Source organism: Bombus impatiens, unplaced genomic scaffold, assembly GCF_000188095.3.
Source record: "Bombus impatiens unplaced genomic scaffold, BIMP_2.2 scf_0120, whole genome shotgun sequence".
Classification (NCBI taxonomy): domain Eukaryota; kingdom Metazoa; phylum Arthropoda; class Insecta; order Hymenoptera; family Apidae; genus Bombus; species Bombus impatiens.
In genome coordinates this window covers 262,948-280,796 of record NT_176539.1, presented here as the reverse complement: position 1 = coordinate 280,796, position 17,849 = coordinate 262,948, and the positions used below count along the sequence as shown (strand labels likewise).

Here is a 17,849-nt window from a genome sequence, read left to right as displayed (position 1 = left end):
CTTCTTAGGCAACTACGCAGATGTTACGAGTAACTATTGTTTATATTATCTTAATCGCAGAGTCATGTAACGTAAAATTATGTAGTGTATAACAAATAAAGTTAGCTACAAACTTTTCTCCAATTCCTTCGTATTCTACAATTGTCCTAAAAATACAAAAGCCTAGGCGTCCAACCCTATCAAGTCCGATCGTGGTTGATCATAATTAATATCGTCACGTTTAAAACGTTGCACGGTATTACGATCAATATCTGTGTGTATTGTACGAAATTGCCGATAAATCATTCTCTTGATCAGTAAATCGCCATAGTCCCTATTTTACGTTCTTTGAATAACGAAATAACGTAGTTAACATCAGACTGATAAAGCATGATATTAACGTGCTGAAAGTATGGTTAATGGCAATAGTAAGAAGAAAGAGGGAAATGATAGAACCTGAGCTGTGTGACGTCAGAATGAGGGTAAGGCGTGAGAAGAGACGAAGCGCAAAGTTCCCTCTGTCAGTTTGTTTCGTGCCGTAGCGCAAAGCCAAAGCAGCACGAGCAGAAAGACGCGCGAGTTGCGTTAATCATGGTCGTGGCGCGGGTTGGGCTGCACCGCATCGCCGCACCACGTCACGAGCGTCGCCGTACAAATGAGTCTCGTGCCGCGTGCCATTTGTTTCAATCTATGGACAGAGATAATTACAGTAGCATCGAATAACGCTCGTATTCGGGTCTCTTCACCGGTCAGTTTCCACAGGCGACGCAGGATGATGCAGAACAATGTAGAGCCGAGTGGAATAGAACAGGGCAGTACAGGGCAGAACAGGGCAGAGCAAAGCAAAGCGCAACAGAACGAATCACGTTGGTCTGGCTAGCAGGCTCAGTTGACGTTACTCCAGACAGGATAGTTCCTGTCAAGCTACATGGAGACAAACGAGCGACCGGCAATCAACCGCTGTTAGCCCTGTCCGACCTTTCGCCAACCGCCATCTGACCGGTCCTTTTTGCCCCTAGAACCGTTTCATCATAATTTATTGTGATACTGTCACGTTAATAACTCAATTTATTTCGCTGGAAACCCTATTATTTTTATGGTTAGCCTCGGCTTGTCGTCGCGAGCCACGCCACGCTGCAGCTGGTCACGTATTTTATCCGGTCTCGCGTGACTCCCCGTCTACCTCCGCTGCGCTGTGCCGATCGCCAGCTCGCAATACATCCTACGTAGATTCTTATACTTCTTGCAACTTTCCGTACATCGTTCCAACCATTCTCAAGCAGACGGCATCTCTTTCACTACCAACGGCACTTGCTTAGTTTTCGTTTAGATTCCATTTACTTGAAGCTTCGAAAGAAACACGAATAACAAACGATACAAGTTTTATCAAAGAAATTTTTTTTTAGTACACATTTATATAGTTAACATCATTGGAGGAATGGAACGGTTGCCCGATGCTTACATGATAAAATGGCGAAGTATTAAATTATTTGCTAGATGGACGTTACAATACCGAACACGTACGGTGTAAATCTTCGTTGAAATCACATAAAGGAAAAACGGAAAATTATAGTTGCAAGCTGTTGAAGATCCGTAAAGTGTGCTCGTTAATTTTAAACTTTAATAGGTACTTCTCCGTTCCTACTGGCTAATCACTTCATAAACATAGTGTGCCAGATACAACACAGATACAATGTCCGCATTAATCGTAAGAATTGCTGGTTTACGAGCGGCGCACAGCACGATGTGTCTTTCCTTTCGTTTCGTTCCGTTTCGTTCCGTTTCGTTCCTACCGCGTATGCATTACATCACGTGGCTAATTAAGCCCTCATTATTCTCCGTGAATTATGGCAGTAATTCACCGACTTTCTCTCACTACGGTACATGGACACGCAAACAACGATGCCTCGCGAGGATCCACCCGTTGAATTTCAAATGAACGTCCATTTCAGGCGATTATAAAGAACCACTTTTTTCCCTTTACACGGCGATACTTCGCCAACGATATAAAATACCACGCAGTGTGTAACTGCTAATTTATTCGATTTCGGAATATGCCGGTTACCCGACAACGTAACAACTTGCTGACAACCACAAATGAATCATGAATTACGTCATTAAGGCCTAGAAATTCGGGTTATTTCGTTATCATCGATTATGTTAATCGGCTCTAGGAAAATGCAAAAAGTAGGATTGTTAACAAAATGCCAACATCGATACATTTTCAAATTGGCGTTCAGAGATCGAACATCACGATCCTGTAATTCCTACAGATACATATAATTAACCCGTGCCGTCGATAACGAAGAGTTACGAGGTATTTTGAGTCGAATAATAATCTTCATCGTGAATTTCTGCGTTAATAGCATTATAAATTTTAACGACAGATTTTATCTGATATAACACCGAATGAATCATTACATTAAGAAACACAATCGTAAAACCTAAGATTTTATGCTTCTGCAAATAAAAAACGAACGATACCAAAAAACGAGTATTTAAATGTAAGCCGTTTCGTTCTGAATTTTAATCGAACCTGTCTACACCGTTTCCATTTTCAATATTTAGATAATTTAGCTAATTTAAAGAAACAAAATCGAATACCTATCTCGATCAGAAAAGTGTAATACATATAATTATGCTGGGCGAAGTATGTTGTACATAATTATCGCTTTCAGCGACGCCTTTTACACGTATTTCCTATAGGGCAAAATATCTGCAGATATCCTAAGCAATCGATATTGAACTGTTACCTTGGAATGTTCATTTTTCGCATAAATAATATTCAGGAGTATTGAAAATTAATAATTTGTTCGTTAACAGGTTATCTAATAATTTCCTCTTTAAATGCGGTTGTTTTTCAATATCGTATCTTGAGTTTAAACGATTGCTGCAACTGGGAGAGGAATTGGGAAGCAATTAAGTAAGATTTTATAAAATCAAAGTCATCTATATATTATCATGATTTATATATCATAAAGGACGAAATAAAAGATTATTTAAATGTTAAAAAATTGTGTAGATATGTTTGATTCTATTGAAAATATAGCTTTTTATATTAATGGTTTTATACAATGGATAAAATGACTGGCGTACGTATGTTAAAACTTTTTTTGTGACAAAAGAAAAAATAACGCTACATACATATAAGCAAAATTTGATAAAATAAAGAATCTTTAAGAAACATTATTCGCCGAATGATGCACGTGGTACTATTACCTTAGATATCAATATTATTATTTGTAGTGAAAAATACATAAAAGAAATGTTCAGTGATTTCAAAAGGGGCGTATTATAAATATAATATTTTATTTTATAAGCTATTTAAAAAATGTATATTTACAAAGCAAATTCTTATAAATGACAGAGAGAAAAATGACAAGACATTTCGATAAAAGTGATATGTCTATTGTACATTTTCGGTAATTGTCATTTCACATATATGTAGAAAATATGTATATAATTTCGTATTGATAGCTTTTGACGATTTCAAAAACAAAAAAGAGTAAAACAATACATAATGGGAGTACGAAACATACTTTTATAAGTCGTATTTAAGCAAGTAGTGTATATCATGTTCATAGTTCGACGGATCTGCTTCCTCCTTACTTGGAATTCGTTCAAGCCGGCAATTGACTCGTCCTACTCGGAATCACTTAAAACCACTCACACAACCCTGCGGTTGACTTGCACTGACTGTAACTTGTGTAATTCTATTTGGAGCTAATGAAATAAGTGTCACAGGGGCTCGACAGCGATACGAACATGATTATGAGGACAGAAATGTCGAGACGAACAACAGAGAATGGATAATCGGCACTTCGATTAAAATGTGACCATTTCACTACAGAAAAGCTTCCTGTCGTTCTACATACGATGCTCCAAATAATCAAAATATCGTCTTGTTGTTTTATTCGAATGAAAATTATCCGATATTACAAATCTGTAAAATACAAAAATTGAAAAGAAGACATTCAGTTTCTCAATTAAACAAGAGTAGTTAGGATATATATTTATTAAATCGTATTCCTCTTCTGCTCGGTGTCGAAGAATTGAAGTTATACGATATTAATATTATTAAAAATTTATATTACAATATTCGAAAAAGTTTATTATCATATATGAAAAATATATTTATGTTAGAAAATTATTTCGCGTGAAATGTCATTGTAGCTTGATTTCTAAGATCATTGTGCGATTTTGCAAACGATTTATTTTGTGTTATTCGACAATTACAATTTTCATAAACGATTTTCACCTTCCTTAAAAATCCTTTAATAACCATTTTAATACAGATGGCCGGATTTATTCAAAGATTGTTCATAACTTTTGTTATAAAAAAAAATATAGTGTCTATCTATTTAAAAGATCGAAAGCGACGTAGAAATTTCGAAATTTTGGCAGGTGATTAAAAATATTAAATAGTATCTGTATGGCTTTCCTCGAACCATGTATGATATTTATCTGAAACAATTTTCGCTAAAGTTTTTATCTGCGGAGTGATCAAAATATATACGTATGTATATAGTTGCAATTACACGCGCTTCATTCTGTAACGTAATATAAGGTATCGTTTCAACAAGGTGAATGTTTAAAAAGTCGCAGAGACGGTTTAATCAAAGACTTGTCTGGAAGGCGTAAAAATTGAGCTCGATAATTGATTCGATAATTCCAGCAGCAATAAACTTTCTTATTTCAATAAAAGTCTCTTGGTGTAGATTTTAATTTCTATTTGCAATATCGACCCAAGAGGTTACGCAGTGCTTGTTGTCTAGAGAGCACAAGCCCGGCAAAGACATTGCGGTTCATTAAGACGAGGTTGCGGCTGATCCTTCCTGATTCCTTGTATTTAGATTGTAAAACGACGCGATAAGGAGCGCGAAGGCGCCTTCCATCCGAAGGTATATCTACCCTCGACTGGGCCGGATATATACGGGCTCGCAGGATAACGCGAGGCAAGAGATAGCTCGGGTTTAACCCCTCGCCAAGCACCGCTATACCTCCTCTTACTTAGGAACTCCTTGGCTCCTTATCACCAGCCCCGGCTATAACCAACCGAAGTTTCCTCATCAATGTCCCATCCAACCTGGCGTCTGCGACTTCCTGCCTCTTCTCGAGTGCCTCGTTATACGGCTTTTGTCACTAACATTTTACTTGGAAATTACGATACCGTGCTTTAAGCGAAACAAAGACGCTTGACTCATAGTAATTCCGATCTGCGGAATAGTGTAATTAATGGATATCGTGTATCATGTTTCGATGAAATCAAACCAAGTATGGCAAATGAATTGTAACGTAAAGCATAGAAATCCATCATCTTTTGTTTCGTGGGTCAATCTCTCAAAACAGAGCAATTAGTTTATTAAAATATCTAACGATGCGTACAAAATGTCGCAACTTTTCAATAACTAAATATATGTACTTGTATTCGGCGATTGCGATACGAACGTTTTCCTTGTGTATTCGTTTATAGAAACAACTGAAACAATTCGAGTAGCGGCGAAATAAAATTCGTACTTGATTACGATAATTTTCTGAAAATCATCGAAATAAAATGTACTATCAAATATCGTTTTCTTCTCTCGACACCATGTTACCACGAAATCGGTAACAGTCGTTGAGAAATGTCGACTGAACGCCGCGCTTTGTGGACGGCAGTAGCAAAAGAAAAAAGCATAAATGCCGTATATAATAACTACATGGTTCGCTCACAGATAAATGCAAGTATGACATATATATGTATAATGAAATGTGAGTATCGTCTCTTGTCAGTCCGCTCCGTTACACCAATCACAATTACTCGGTCGGCTCCTTTGTAGTCGACTAGATTGAGAGATAACTTGCTCCTTCATGCTCGATCCAATAATTTAACGTAATTACAAGCGTAGCATGCTGGTAGATAGGCTGCAGACGCGGCTCAGGCAAACACATTTGAAACTGCGTTCCATGCCACGACTCACGACATCGTAACGTGAAATGTCTTTTAACAGAGGATCAGTGATTGGCTCTGAAATTAATTTGATTTCGAGAGGTAGGATCGCTTTCACAAACGAAGGAAAATGTAATAAAAATATTTTTCATGGCACGCCATTCCGCTTGAATTTCAGGCGAATTAATTTAATGCGTCCGTTTAATTGGATCTGCATCGTCGATACGCTTGAACGCACGATTATTTCATTGTCACTTTAAACCAAGGTGAAAGTGCACGTTAATTTCATGTCATAATGGTGCATTGAAGTGTTAATAATCGCTGTAATTAACAAGTTTGAACTGAGAGACGATCATTTCTATAAACGTAACTGACGCAACCTTATTTTGTTTACTATACGCATCAAATGTATTCTATTTCTCACAGTCTCTCTTTGTCTTTCAGTACATATCTCGAATACACTATAAATTGTATATCCATAAATTTTAGCGATTCAAACGATTTCTGTATTGCATACAACTGTTTCAAAACACACATCTACACGAGAGTAATAAGACTATCTTTACATAGTCTTCTACGTATTGCCTGAATTTTTTAGCATCGCACATTATTTTTCAAATTCCTAACCGTTCCTTTCAATACATATTATACATACTTGAAAAAAAGTAAAAAATTTTAAAGAAACTTTTTTTAAATTCTTTGTGCTATAGGTATACCTACAGCCAGCCCTTAAATAACGCTTTTCGTTTGCTAGTGAATACTGATCGATATCGCAATAAACTATTGAAAAAATTAATACACACCTTTGTAAAAAATACATGTGTAACAGGAACATACTCGATACTTTGAATGTACTACACGTTCTTTCGTTGGATAGAAATGTCGTAAAAAATGTTTCATTTTGATCCGTTTATTAATATAGAAAATAGTCGCTTTCATGCCGGAGGTATGTTGTAACACGAAGTTGATGCTATGTCACAAGCAGTCGAGTCAGTCAAAGATAAAAAAATCTGTACTTTATTGAAACGCTATAAGCACGCGAATTGTACACACGACACACGGACGCAATGCGGCACAATGTGACGCGGCATTGAGCGATGAAATAAAATGAAAATCCAAAAGCATCGATCAATTATCATTATACATTATATTCCTACAGGTTTTAAATAAGCGAGAAAGAGGCGCGAACGAAACCGAAGTTCATGGCAGAAGGAGCCACGTGAAAAAAAGGTTAATGCTATCCCATTAAGAAGACTACGATATACGACTTGTGCAACATTATCAGCCATTCCAGCGGAACGATAGTTGCCTCTTCCCTAGTCACTGCCGGTAGACTCAGCTGATCGCTATGCCGCTGTCGTTTTATGTAAATTCTCGACATCAGCTCTGACCCTACAATTAGTTATTCGCGTGTACACATAAACTTTTGTAAAGATTTCCTGGTGTCTTTCTCCTGGAATTTTCAACGATCGCACATCGACGACGCCGCGTACTTCTGACTCGCGACGCTTTGGGTATATCAAAATATTTCTATCCGATTGTATATTTTTCGCAACATATCATAGCAAAGGAACTGTTCGATGGGAGTTACTCAAGAGCCTTCGTGCTTTGACTCTTGATGATCGGTAATGAAGAGATCGATAACAATCTATCAAATGCAATCATTAAATAAAATAAATGATACTGTTGTAACGAAATATGTATATTTCAAGGTGCTGACGACCGACTGGGACACATTTGGTACTGACGTAGTAACTTACGAAATACGAGGAATGGCCTAATGCTATAGGGAGATGTAGCAAAAGCTCGGCGATGGATTGTGCACTTCGTATGGAAAATCGAAGGGAAACATGGGAGATCGGTATTTCAGACGAAGCAGCTCGGAGGTCATCCTTTACGCCGTTTCCAACGAGCTGTCCAACGATCGAGGAGATGAACGCGCATAGTCAATACTAAGTCAACGTCCAGAGACGTGTGGACGTACGTCGTTCAAGAAGAGAGAGGAGGATAGAGGGGATAACGAGAAGGAAGAAAAGAAAGAGAGCGAGGGAAACGGTGGAAGTGAGTGAGAAAGGGAGAAAGAGGGAGAGGGAGAGGGAGAAGGAGAGAGAGAGGGAGAGAGAGAGAGCAAGATAGAGATGGAAGTGAGGTCGAATAACAGGGTACGCTCCGATCAACATTAATCACTATCCGAAGCGAGTAGATAGCCGTCGAATGCTCGCTTTCTAAAGCAAGGTGAAGGGGTGGCTGATAGATGGAGGTGATGAATGGCTCCGTGACGGGGAGCGATCCATCATCTCGGGGCCGACATCACGGGAGCTGCCTACCGCGAGAGCTAGCAGGAGAGATTTCGCGCGAGAGGTCACCTCGGCTAATTCATCATCCGGTCCGTCGCGTTTGCTCTCTCCCTCTGCTCTCCTTTTACCCCTAACCATCTCGTTTCCTCGTGTCCGCTTGGCACACACTTCAACCCTCTCCTCGGTTCTTCGTCCACTTTTCTCAATCCCTTCCTTTCTCTTTCCTCTAAACTCCCTTTGTTTTCAACGTTGCTTGCCTCTGCGACTTTTCACCTCTGCGCGCGTCTGATTTCGCTATTTGCCCTATGATAGCAGCGAAAAAGCTAGGCATATGTCTTTTCTTTTACTCGACTGCTTCGAGGAAATGTCAGCCACTTAAGTATCTGAGTCTGAATCAATCTGTTCAACTCCTCGCTGAGACAGCAATCGGGCGATGTGATCAATGAAACGGCCAGATCGGTATCTGTACTTTTAGTTAATCTCCGCCGATTGATCCTTGTAAAACTTCTCATCAAGCAAATCTTATTGGATCGTAAACCATCGTTCGACTCTTAACATATTTTCGAGATTACGTCGATTCTGCTGGGTTCTATTGTAATTCCAAGAACTCTGATTCTTACCAGTTTTATGCGATGAAATTCTGCTAACCTCAGCTGTTTCATCATCGATGAGTAAAAATTTCGTCGAGAAACGTTCCAAACTTCTAAAGTAAAATCAGTTCTTGGCCTTGCATCTACGCCATCAACAAATATAATACGATAATAATCTTCAATGTTCTGGTAAGTCGATCATTACAACGATATACCAGACCAAATGCAATTATGATTTTTAATCGAGATTTTCTTGAAGACGCTTGAGAAGGTACAATCTTACGTGTAAAATGCGATGATAGCAGTAATAAGTAACATAAAAGTCTTGAGATATTGATCGTTGAAGAAATATAAAGGACCTTTTGGCTTCATTTCAAACAGTTTTTTGAAAAGTAGTTCCAAATCCTATTTTGACATTTCCTACGTAAAAGATTAGACGTAATTAAATATCGTAATTAAATATGTACAGATGACTTGAATATTTCAATTATAATTTGCAAAATTGCGGATGCATTGCTGTACAAGCTATCCAGCGTATATTGTACTTATTGCAAGGTTTCGAACAAGAAAATATTTACCATTTACCATTTTATCATATCTTAAAAATATCGATTCTAATGTATATTTGAAAAATAAACTAAAAGATATTTCCAAGTGCCTTTTGGAGCAATACTTCTTCGTCAATGAGACGGACGTCGTCTTCTTGACTCTACATGATCGATGAAAATAATGTAGTATCCGTCTAACCTTTGCTTTGAAGTGGATGCTACATCAAGATGCTATGATAATCTTTTTTGCAATAACTTTTGCGATAAGCAAAATTAATTACAAAGATATAAAACTTCTTATAACGAAGACTACATCTATACATGTTGTCCGGAACAACAAACTAAAATATATTTTCACCTAAACGAAATCTCTAGTCATTTTCTTTGAGCAAAAATGTTAATTGTTTTGCGATTTAGTGCAATTATATCTATCGTAATCAACGTCTACAACGCGACATATTTTTGCTAATTTCTACATTATTTGTCGACGACTTCTATAAAGAGACTGCAAAGATGCCTTGTTACTTTTCAACATTCCACCGATGTTGAAGAGTTAAATCGAAAAAGAAATCACCTTGGTGATATATTTATGGTTTTTCGAGTTTCGATTGCGTTTTATGCCGACGTTTCATGAACATTGCAGTTCGCTTCGTCAGGACAGGCCTGAAATTTCATTCCTTTTATTAATATGTACGCTTAAAGATTATATCTTCGCGCACTCTGTTTATTAAGAAATACACGTAGTTTCTTCTATGACAAGCAAAAATTAATTCGCTACACGACGATCGAAGAAATTCTTTGAAAAGGGGCAGCCGCAGGTAGGTCGCATCATCGAAATTAAATACGCTCATACGCAAACAGTGGCTGGCACTCATGCTGGGTGTAAATGGAAGTAACAAGGAGGCATAATGCATCACCGTCCTGCTGTTGCTTCTTCCGTGCAGCGCCCCCGGCACGATGACGCTGCGGGAGACGACGCGACGCGACGCCGCAGAAACGAAATCGACGAGGTACATACCTGTGCTATACGTAATGCTGCATTATATCTAACGATAACAGTGTTAGTTTTACTTTAATGTTCACAGATATCGCGATCGATGTTCACACAATAACGTTACTTTCGTCCATTTATTCCAATCGCATCTGTTCCAATAAGTTATAGCTACGATTATGCGTTATTACTAGAAAATCAACTTATATAAGATTAATCGCGAGAATTGCTGCGGTTTTTATGTGATTAAGAATTTTAAGAGAAATCGAAAATTTATTTATTTGCAAAATGTATCGTTACTGTTATCAGATGCCCGATCAACGATAAGTCATTGTGTCGTCACGTAATCGAAAGTTGAGATTTATTATAGCTTGTCAAAAATCCTCTGTTTGTCGGAAAAGAAGTAAATTCGATAGGAAAGCAATAATCCGGTGTCTTGATCGCGTTATCCGAAAATTCAATTTTATATGACAGAAGTGCGAACATCGTAAAACCTTCAGCGACGTTTGACCTATCGATTTCGTCTTCCACAATTTCTGCCGAGGGGGATCGGCTGTAGCTTATAGATGAATTATAGTTGCTCTTTGCTGTCGCGCATTCAACGGTGATGTATGACTCGGCGGGAGATGGTAGGTAGAAAACATCCACGATGTACGGCCTGTTAATAACAGCAAGAATGAACGAACGGCTGCACAACGCGGTACACAGATGCCGCTGGCGGCTAGACCCCCTTTGTGTTTTATTACAAACGATACGTCAGCCACGATGTATGGGCTGCTTTTATCTGCGGCCTGTTATTGATGTGCTAAATTGTCTGCTGTGACTCGTAAGACTGGGCAGGATGGCTGATAGACGTCATTCGAGGATATGTTCTCAACGACAAAAAGATTCAGCCGATGACACCAGGGACTTTCATTCTTTAACCAAAATTATAGTAAATTTCTGGTAACGTAAAGTCTATATATGTACGTAACATACTATGTAAGTTGTTGGATATCGAAGAACTTAGTTCCCGTGTTCAAAGCAATTCCCCCAATACTCTGTAATTAAAATTCAAAGTTTTTTTGCAGCCAGTCGAGTAGGAGGTTGATAATGGTTCGAGCAAAAGAGAAACTCACGTTCTAGAAATAACGGGTAATAAATCGTTTGTCACCTTTATTTGTGTCTCGTTGTACATGTTCCCGTTTTTCCCAATTATCAAGATAAATCTGGATAGAATAACAAAAAGACACCAAGCAAAAGAGAATACGCATTAGGTATAATGTACACGCTATACATATCTTACAAAATAATGATAAATTGCTATCTGTAGCGCAACGTTTAACTTTTAAGAAACTAACTGAAATAGATTTATAATCTGGTTGTGCAAAAGGGAAAAATATAATTATTACTGCAACGACTTATCGAATCATTCAAAGGAAATATACATCAAAGCTACAAAATTATTTAGCCTGGGTAATAAAAAACAACACGCCGTGCACTACCCTATTACTTTCATTGACGATGCAATTTTACACGGCAACGCCAAACAAAGAAGATTTCAAGATTAAATAAATGCAAACAAACACGAATTATTATTACTCGTTTCATTTCATAATAAACTATATATTATCTTGAAATAGACAATAGATAAATAATTTAAAATAACCTCTATATCGTGTATATATGTATTTTGTCAAAATGTTCAACAAAGAAAAAAAAATGAAACATAATTAATTTTATACCGATACTGAAAGATATTACCAAATTACTAAAATTATTTTTAAACTTTTTCATAAGAAAACGCATAGGTTATTCTTACATATGGTGATTTATTACAGGCTCGTAAGTTACTATTCCATTTAAAAGTTATATAACTTTTAAATAAATAATAAATAAAAATATACAATTAAAAAAGTTATACAACTTTCAAATGGAAAAGTGATTTATGGACCACCCTGTAGATATAATAAATCTATCTGCTATAAAGCAGTAACGAAATATTATATATAGCCTGGCATAAAATATGGCGATTTACCGTTATATGAAATAAGTAAGCAAACTAACTAAAGTACTAGCTATGTATTTTCAACGAATTATTACATAGAGCCTAGCGTGCAGTGCAGGTACTAATTATTTAGTAATTAAAGGATAAATAAATTCAGTGAAATATGAATTACTTCTATCACACAAATTGTCTATTGTTTGGCTTCAAGAAACAAGGGAGGGAGCATAATAGACATGTTATCAAATAACGTAGTTAATTTATAAGAAGCAATATAGCCAGAACGTATCATTGTATAAGAAAACAATCAGAGATGTACATACTCGACAAGTCTTGTCGTGAAATAAATTTAATTTTTTTCCAATGTTAGCACAAACACTAAAATAACGTGTCAATACTAAAATAATAAGTTCAAAAAGCAATATAACGAACAGTTGTTGCTAAATTTAAATACATAAATGTTGTTAAAATATATTATAGGATCAATCAACAAAATTGCAGAACAATATCTTTTTATACGTTCTTCAAATAGAAGGGGTAAGTTCACTATTAGGATGATTCAAAATAAATTCTCAAACAAAAAAAGGGAAAAAGACAACAACAAAGAAAAGCATAGAAAAAATAAACCCTTTTAAAATAAATATAGATAAGAGGTTAGGAGTATTTGAGTGCGCAGATATGGGATTTTCGTAAGGTTTTGTCCCATGTCTGAAGTTTAAATTTGGGACTAACGACCCAGAAAATATCAAATTGTAATTTCACTTCGAGAAAAACAACCTTATTACAGATAATAAAGAAATAAAATATGAGTAACAAAATATATATGATTATTTTATATTTGTTTGTTATTTCATTTATTTGTTAATTTATTCTTTTGAAAATTTAAGCTAATTTAACTGAAATGCTGCTTGTTACATCATAAACAAGAATAGTCCTATTATTCCACAATTAAGCTTCTATTTATTGCTATTGCACAGTCATAATTGAAAATCCGATATATATTTTATTTACATGCAATATATTTATACATTTTCGACAGTTACATAGCCGCTTTTATATTAATTTTCCAAGAAGCGCATATTTCTTAGCAGATCCAATCACAAGGGGTAAATTACGTGAATCGATCCATGTTCGTATAAATACTCTACTTAGAATGGACGAGCCACTAATTGAGACCCAACGATGCACATAATGATACCGAAATAACATGAATTCCAATCCATGAAACGGGTCGAGAACGCGAAATACGAGGAAACTATTCATCCCGACGTTTAAAATCACCAAATATTTCACTTTGCTGAGCCAGCTGAGCCTGCCACCGCCTGTCGTGGCACCCTGGCGATAGAAACGACGTTCGCAGAGGGTAAAGCAAGTCTCTCCCTCTGCATGGGTCTAAAAACCTTCAACCACCCACTCCACCACCCCCTCTCCGCATTTTCCTCCCTACTTCCACACCCTGCCCCTTTTCCTCCTTCCGACACTACGCTGCAGATTTATGCGCCCCGCCTTGCAGCGCTGATATCCGAGAACTCGCGACCTGCTCCGTCCGTAATGAAAGAAATAAATTTACTCTCCTGGGTACCCCGGGGATTGAGACTCACCGTTCGTGCGCGCACATGAACAACGAGCACCCTGGTGGTGCGCATCAGAAGCGTAGATACGGCGGCTCCTCTGCCTCTTCTTTGTCGTCTTCTACTTTTCCTACTATTTCTCTTCAGTTTTTAATTTTGTATGATTACAAAACTATTCCAACATATGCTCATTTTAAATGACCTAAACTTTTGACGTTAAGTCACAGGGGACTATATTATTAAAGCATAATATCTTTAATTTGTGGTCTACCAGAGCTAGTAACTTAACAGAAAAATATGTAGATCAATAGTAATAAAAAAGATTCAGTACTGCAAAGTATGTCACATGAGATACGAAAACATTTTTTCTAACGAAATGATAATAAAAATTATTTTATTATACAAACATAAAAAATAATAAATAGTAATTTCTATTAAAATAAGTTTTATTCGAATGAAAAAGAATTAAATACGCAACGAGTATGGAGAATGTATTAATAAGAAGACAAATTTAATGATTTCACAAACATTGTTTTTATTAAAGCGGTATGGAAACTCAACGATATTTACAAGAGATATTTACAGTGCAAATAATGTCTATCATACATTATGTTCGTTCAATCAGAGTACTTTACATAACGAAGAATAAAAATCCAATGTATTTCTGAATAAATGTAAAGTATTGTTAATTATTCCGTTTATAATAACTGCATTCGGAAATTCAGAGGAAATAATAAGCACATTTCTTTCTCAGTTTCATCACTTTTACAATCTGTCACTTATACAAACGATACGAATAAGTTAGACGATACACTTCATTATAGATATAGTTTAGATACCATCATTAATGTTATCACCTATTATTTTTTCGAAAAAATAGCGTAATATCACAGTTACATTGTGGACATTAGAACATGCACGACCGTTTCAAGATTCACGCCATCAGACTATCGTCACTATCATAGAAGAAAGCGATTAGTGAGTATCGCTACATAAGTCTACGATTTTCATCAACACCTAACACTGTTTCCGTACGACTAATTGTATCACTTTAAACTTCAAACACAATTAAGAAACAAGCGAATGTTTCCCATTAAACATGAAAATTAATTAGCACTCGAAAATTTCGCTACGCACGGCGTTTTTGCTACTTATCCATAGGTTTTTGAACTTGGTTACAAAGATCGAAATACTTTACGCAGTAATGTGCCGTATAGAAACATTCCTATCGATTCGAAGATGTCTAAGGTGTCTATCCACAGTGTACATGTTCTTCCCTACATAATGATCAAACGTTAGGAGGTACGTTAATATAGGTTTTCCGCAAAGAATGATTTGATGGTGAAACGTTAAAGTCACAAGATATCTTTATAAACTTTAATTGTAATCTTGAATTTATACACACATGTTGTATATATATATAGGTATCTTTTTAAATAAATTTATATTATACACGTTTAATTATTTACACAACAGATTGTCAAAAGCTCATTTTGACAATTTCCTATTTTACACTATTGTAGACTGTACACTGAAAATGTTTACACCGGAGCACCAGTTTAAGGATGTACTGCAGCACCAATTCGCTGGCCGTAGATCGCGTATGGAGAATAATAAGGTCCTAATGCGTTGAAAGCGCTATAAGGTGATGCGGCGAGCGAGGCTGGAAGAGGTCCCGTCGGTGGCTTTCCGTATGGGTGATATCTGGCGCTCAACGGACTCAGAGAAGGCGTCGGGTAAGACCCGCCGCTCGCACGATGTAAAGCTGCCGACGGCGAGAGCAAAGGATGCGGATGTGGATTGCTGAGTAAAGCGGCTGAAGACGACGCATGATCGCCACCGGTTAAACTTGTGTGGCTACGAAGATGCTGAAGAAGCTCTTCCGATGTAGTAAATCGCTTTCCACAATAAGAATCGCCAGCGATCCAATTACAAACGTATGGTCTACCACCGGTTAATGTGGACGGGTAAGAAAGCGACGGTGGAGCCATAGGACCAAACGATGACAATGCCATTGCCAAACCGTACTTTTGATGATCACATTGTGTACATCCACTCGGACAAGTTCCAGTACTCATCATTAGCTGCGCGCTGTGCATACTATATTGGCAACCAGTACAGTAAGGATCCTTACAAACCGGTACTAGGGCCTCTCCACCGGCAGGAGTCTTGACACGAGCGTAACTCAGATAAGGGTTTCCACCTGTCGGAGTACTTGATGGATAACCCAAAAGAGCTGCTGCTGCAGCGTGATGATGTGAAAAGGGAGATGCACCAGCAAACGGTGGTCTAAACGCTGGATTTTCTGCCAATCCAGGTGGGCAACAGAGCGGGTTTCCAGAAAATCCCGGAAGACTAGGCTTATATGCACCCAAGTTCGATTCCTTTGTATGACTACCAGAAAGAATCTCCATGCCTGATCTAATGATCGGGCTAGTACCATTGTTGTTATTACGTGGCGATCCATCGGTTTTGTCCCGATCCGCCGGTGTCTTCCGATCAGTGGATGGAGTGGTGCTTGCCGTCGCTGTCGCTTGAGTCGCGGGAGAGGCTGACTTTCGGCCGACGGGCGTACGATTTCCCGATGACTTTTTTTCTGTGTGACTGGTATCACTCACACTTACACTCTCTTGACCACTAACACTGTGAACACTTGCTTTCGACGCAGGTCTACTTTCGTCAGTAGATTTTTTTGAAACAACATTAGTTTCGTAAGGCTTAAAAGCCAAGGATTTCCCGTCCGACGGGCTGCTGCGTGTACTACTCCGTTCCAACTTTGCAGCTGGTGGAGATTTTGCGTTTGTACCGGTATTCATGCTCTTCGGCGTTTTATCCAGCGGAGAAATCAAAGGCTTTGTTGGAGAATCAGCACCTATCTGACTGCATGTTTGGGCCAATAAAGCTAAAGGACTCTTCTTCGCATCCAACTGTAAAATAAAGTTGTGCAACTCGTTACAAATCAATATCGATGTTTGATATTGTATAAATACATACTAAAACTTTGAACGTAATATCGTGAAACATTTATTATTTTATGAAATACACAAGAAAAAGTCGAATAAGTGAGTGTACAGCAACCCGTCGGACATCGTGTACCGTCGGTATACGACAAACAAATGAAACATCTTATTTTTGAATATTCAAACGAAGTTCATTCGATTTTCCATAAAAAATAACGTTGTTAATTTTAATTTATATACAAAATAACAAAAAGAAATAGAACAATGTAAAAGCTATAGTACTCCACTTCCTTCACTGCATCCGTAATTAAATAATTTAAAAATTGTTTATCAAAAACAATATTTTTTTGAAGCATATACTAACCGTAGTTGGAAGCGGAGAAAGATAATCCGGTTGTAGATATTGATTGTGTCCAGTAGTCAGCATACCGCCTTCCTCGAGGACAACCATTTGGTTTTACACTTATTAAGCCAATCACTGCACAAAACTACAAGTAAATCTTCACAAATCACGAAACAGGAACAAACTGATGAACGTAAACGTTTTAAATATTCCGGGGCACAGTTTCGGTATACGCGTTAGTTGATCAATCTCTCCGTGATATGAAACGATTAAACGCAAACGATGTACACCAAGTGGAATCCAGGAAAATAGTGGCAGCTCTCGACGGAGCTGTTCGGTGCACGAAGTGGAATGCGACCGCAACGCCGCCTGGCGACACGATCCGCTCTCTTCCCCTCCTTCTTCGGCAAGCCAGGGTGTATAACCTGTCCTCTCTTGTCGTCCCCACCAGTTCTAGTCGAAGGATTATGGTGGGAGAATTGCGGTGGGGTTTGGCCCTGTGTGGGGTGTGGGAAGGCATTCTAATTCAACACGCCACCCATGATGTTGGCCCGACGATGACAGCTCCCATCCCGGCTTTGATATTTCACCGCTTTTACAGCCGTCCATCCCCCCTCTCTCTCTCTTCTCCTCTTCCATCCCCTCACTCTGCACACC

At 37.8% G+C, this 17,849-nt stretch overlaps 1 protein-coding gene across 1 annotated transcript; it reads right to left on the bottom strand.

Moving 5' to 3' along the window:
* Positions 1 to 14,399: 14,399 nt before the first annotated feature.
* Positions 14,400 to 17,802, bottom strand: LOC100744559 (zinc finger protein Noc). The gene is made up of 2 exons (XM_012381053.3): positions 17,214 to 17,802; positions 14,400 to 16,816 (listed from the first exon to the last, which is right to left on the bottom strand). Exons 1-2 carry the CDS (start codon positions 17,298 to 17,300, stop codon positions 15,449 to 15,451), a joined length of 1,455 nt encoding a protein of 484 aa, XP_012236476.1. The 5' UTR covers positions 17,301 to 17,802; the 3' UTR covers positions 14,400 to 15,448.
* Positions 17,803 to 17,849: the final 47 nt, after the last annotated feature.

What these genes read in the sequence shown, in the direction of transcription:
- LOC100744559 (XM_012381053.3), bottom strand. Translation starts at nt 17,300, where the DNA reads ATGGTTGTCCTCGAGGAAGGCGGTATGCTGACTACTGGACACAATCAA. An exon ending in TTTCTCCGCTTCCAACTACG is followed by an intron (nt 16,817 to 17,213) that starts GTTAGTATATGC and finishes TTTATTTTACAG; the next exon opens with TTGGATGCGAAGAAGAGTCC.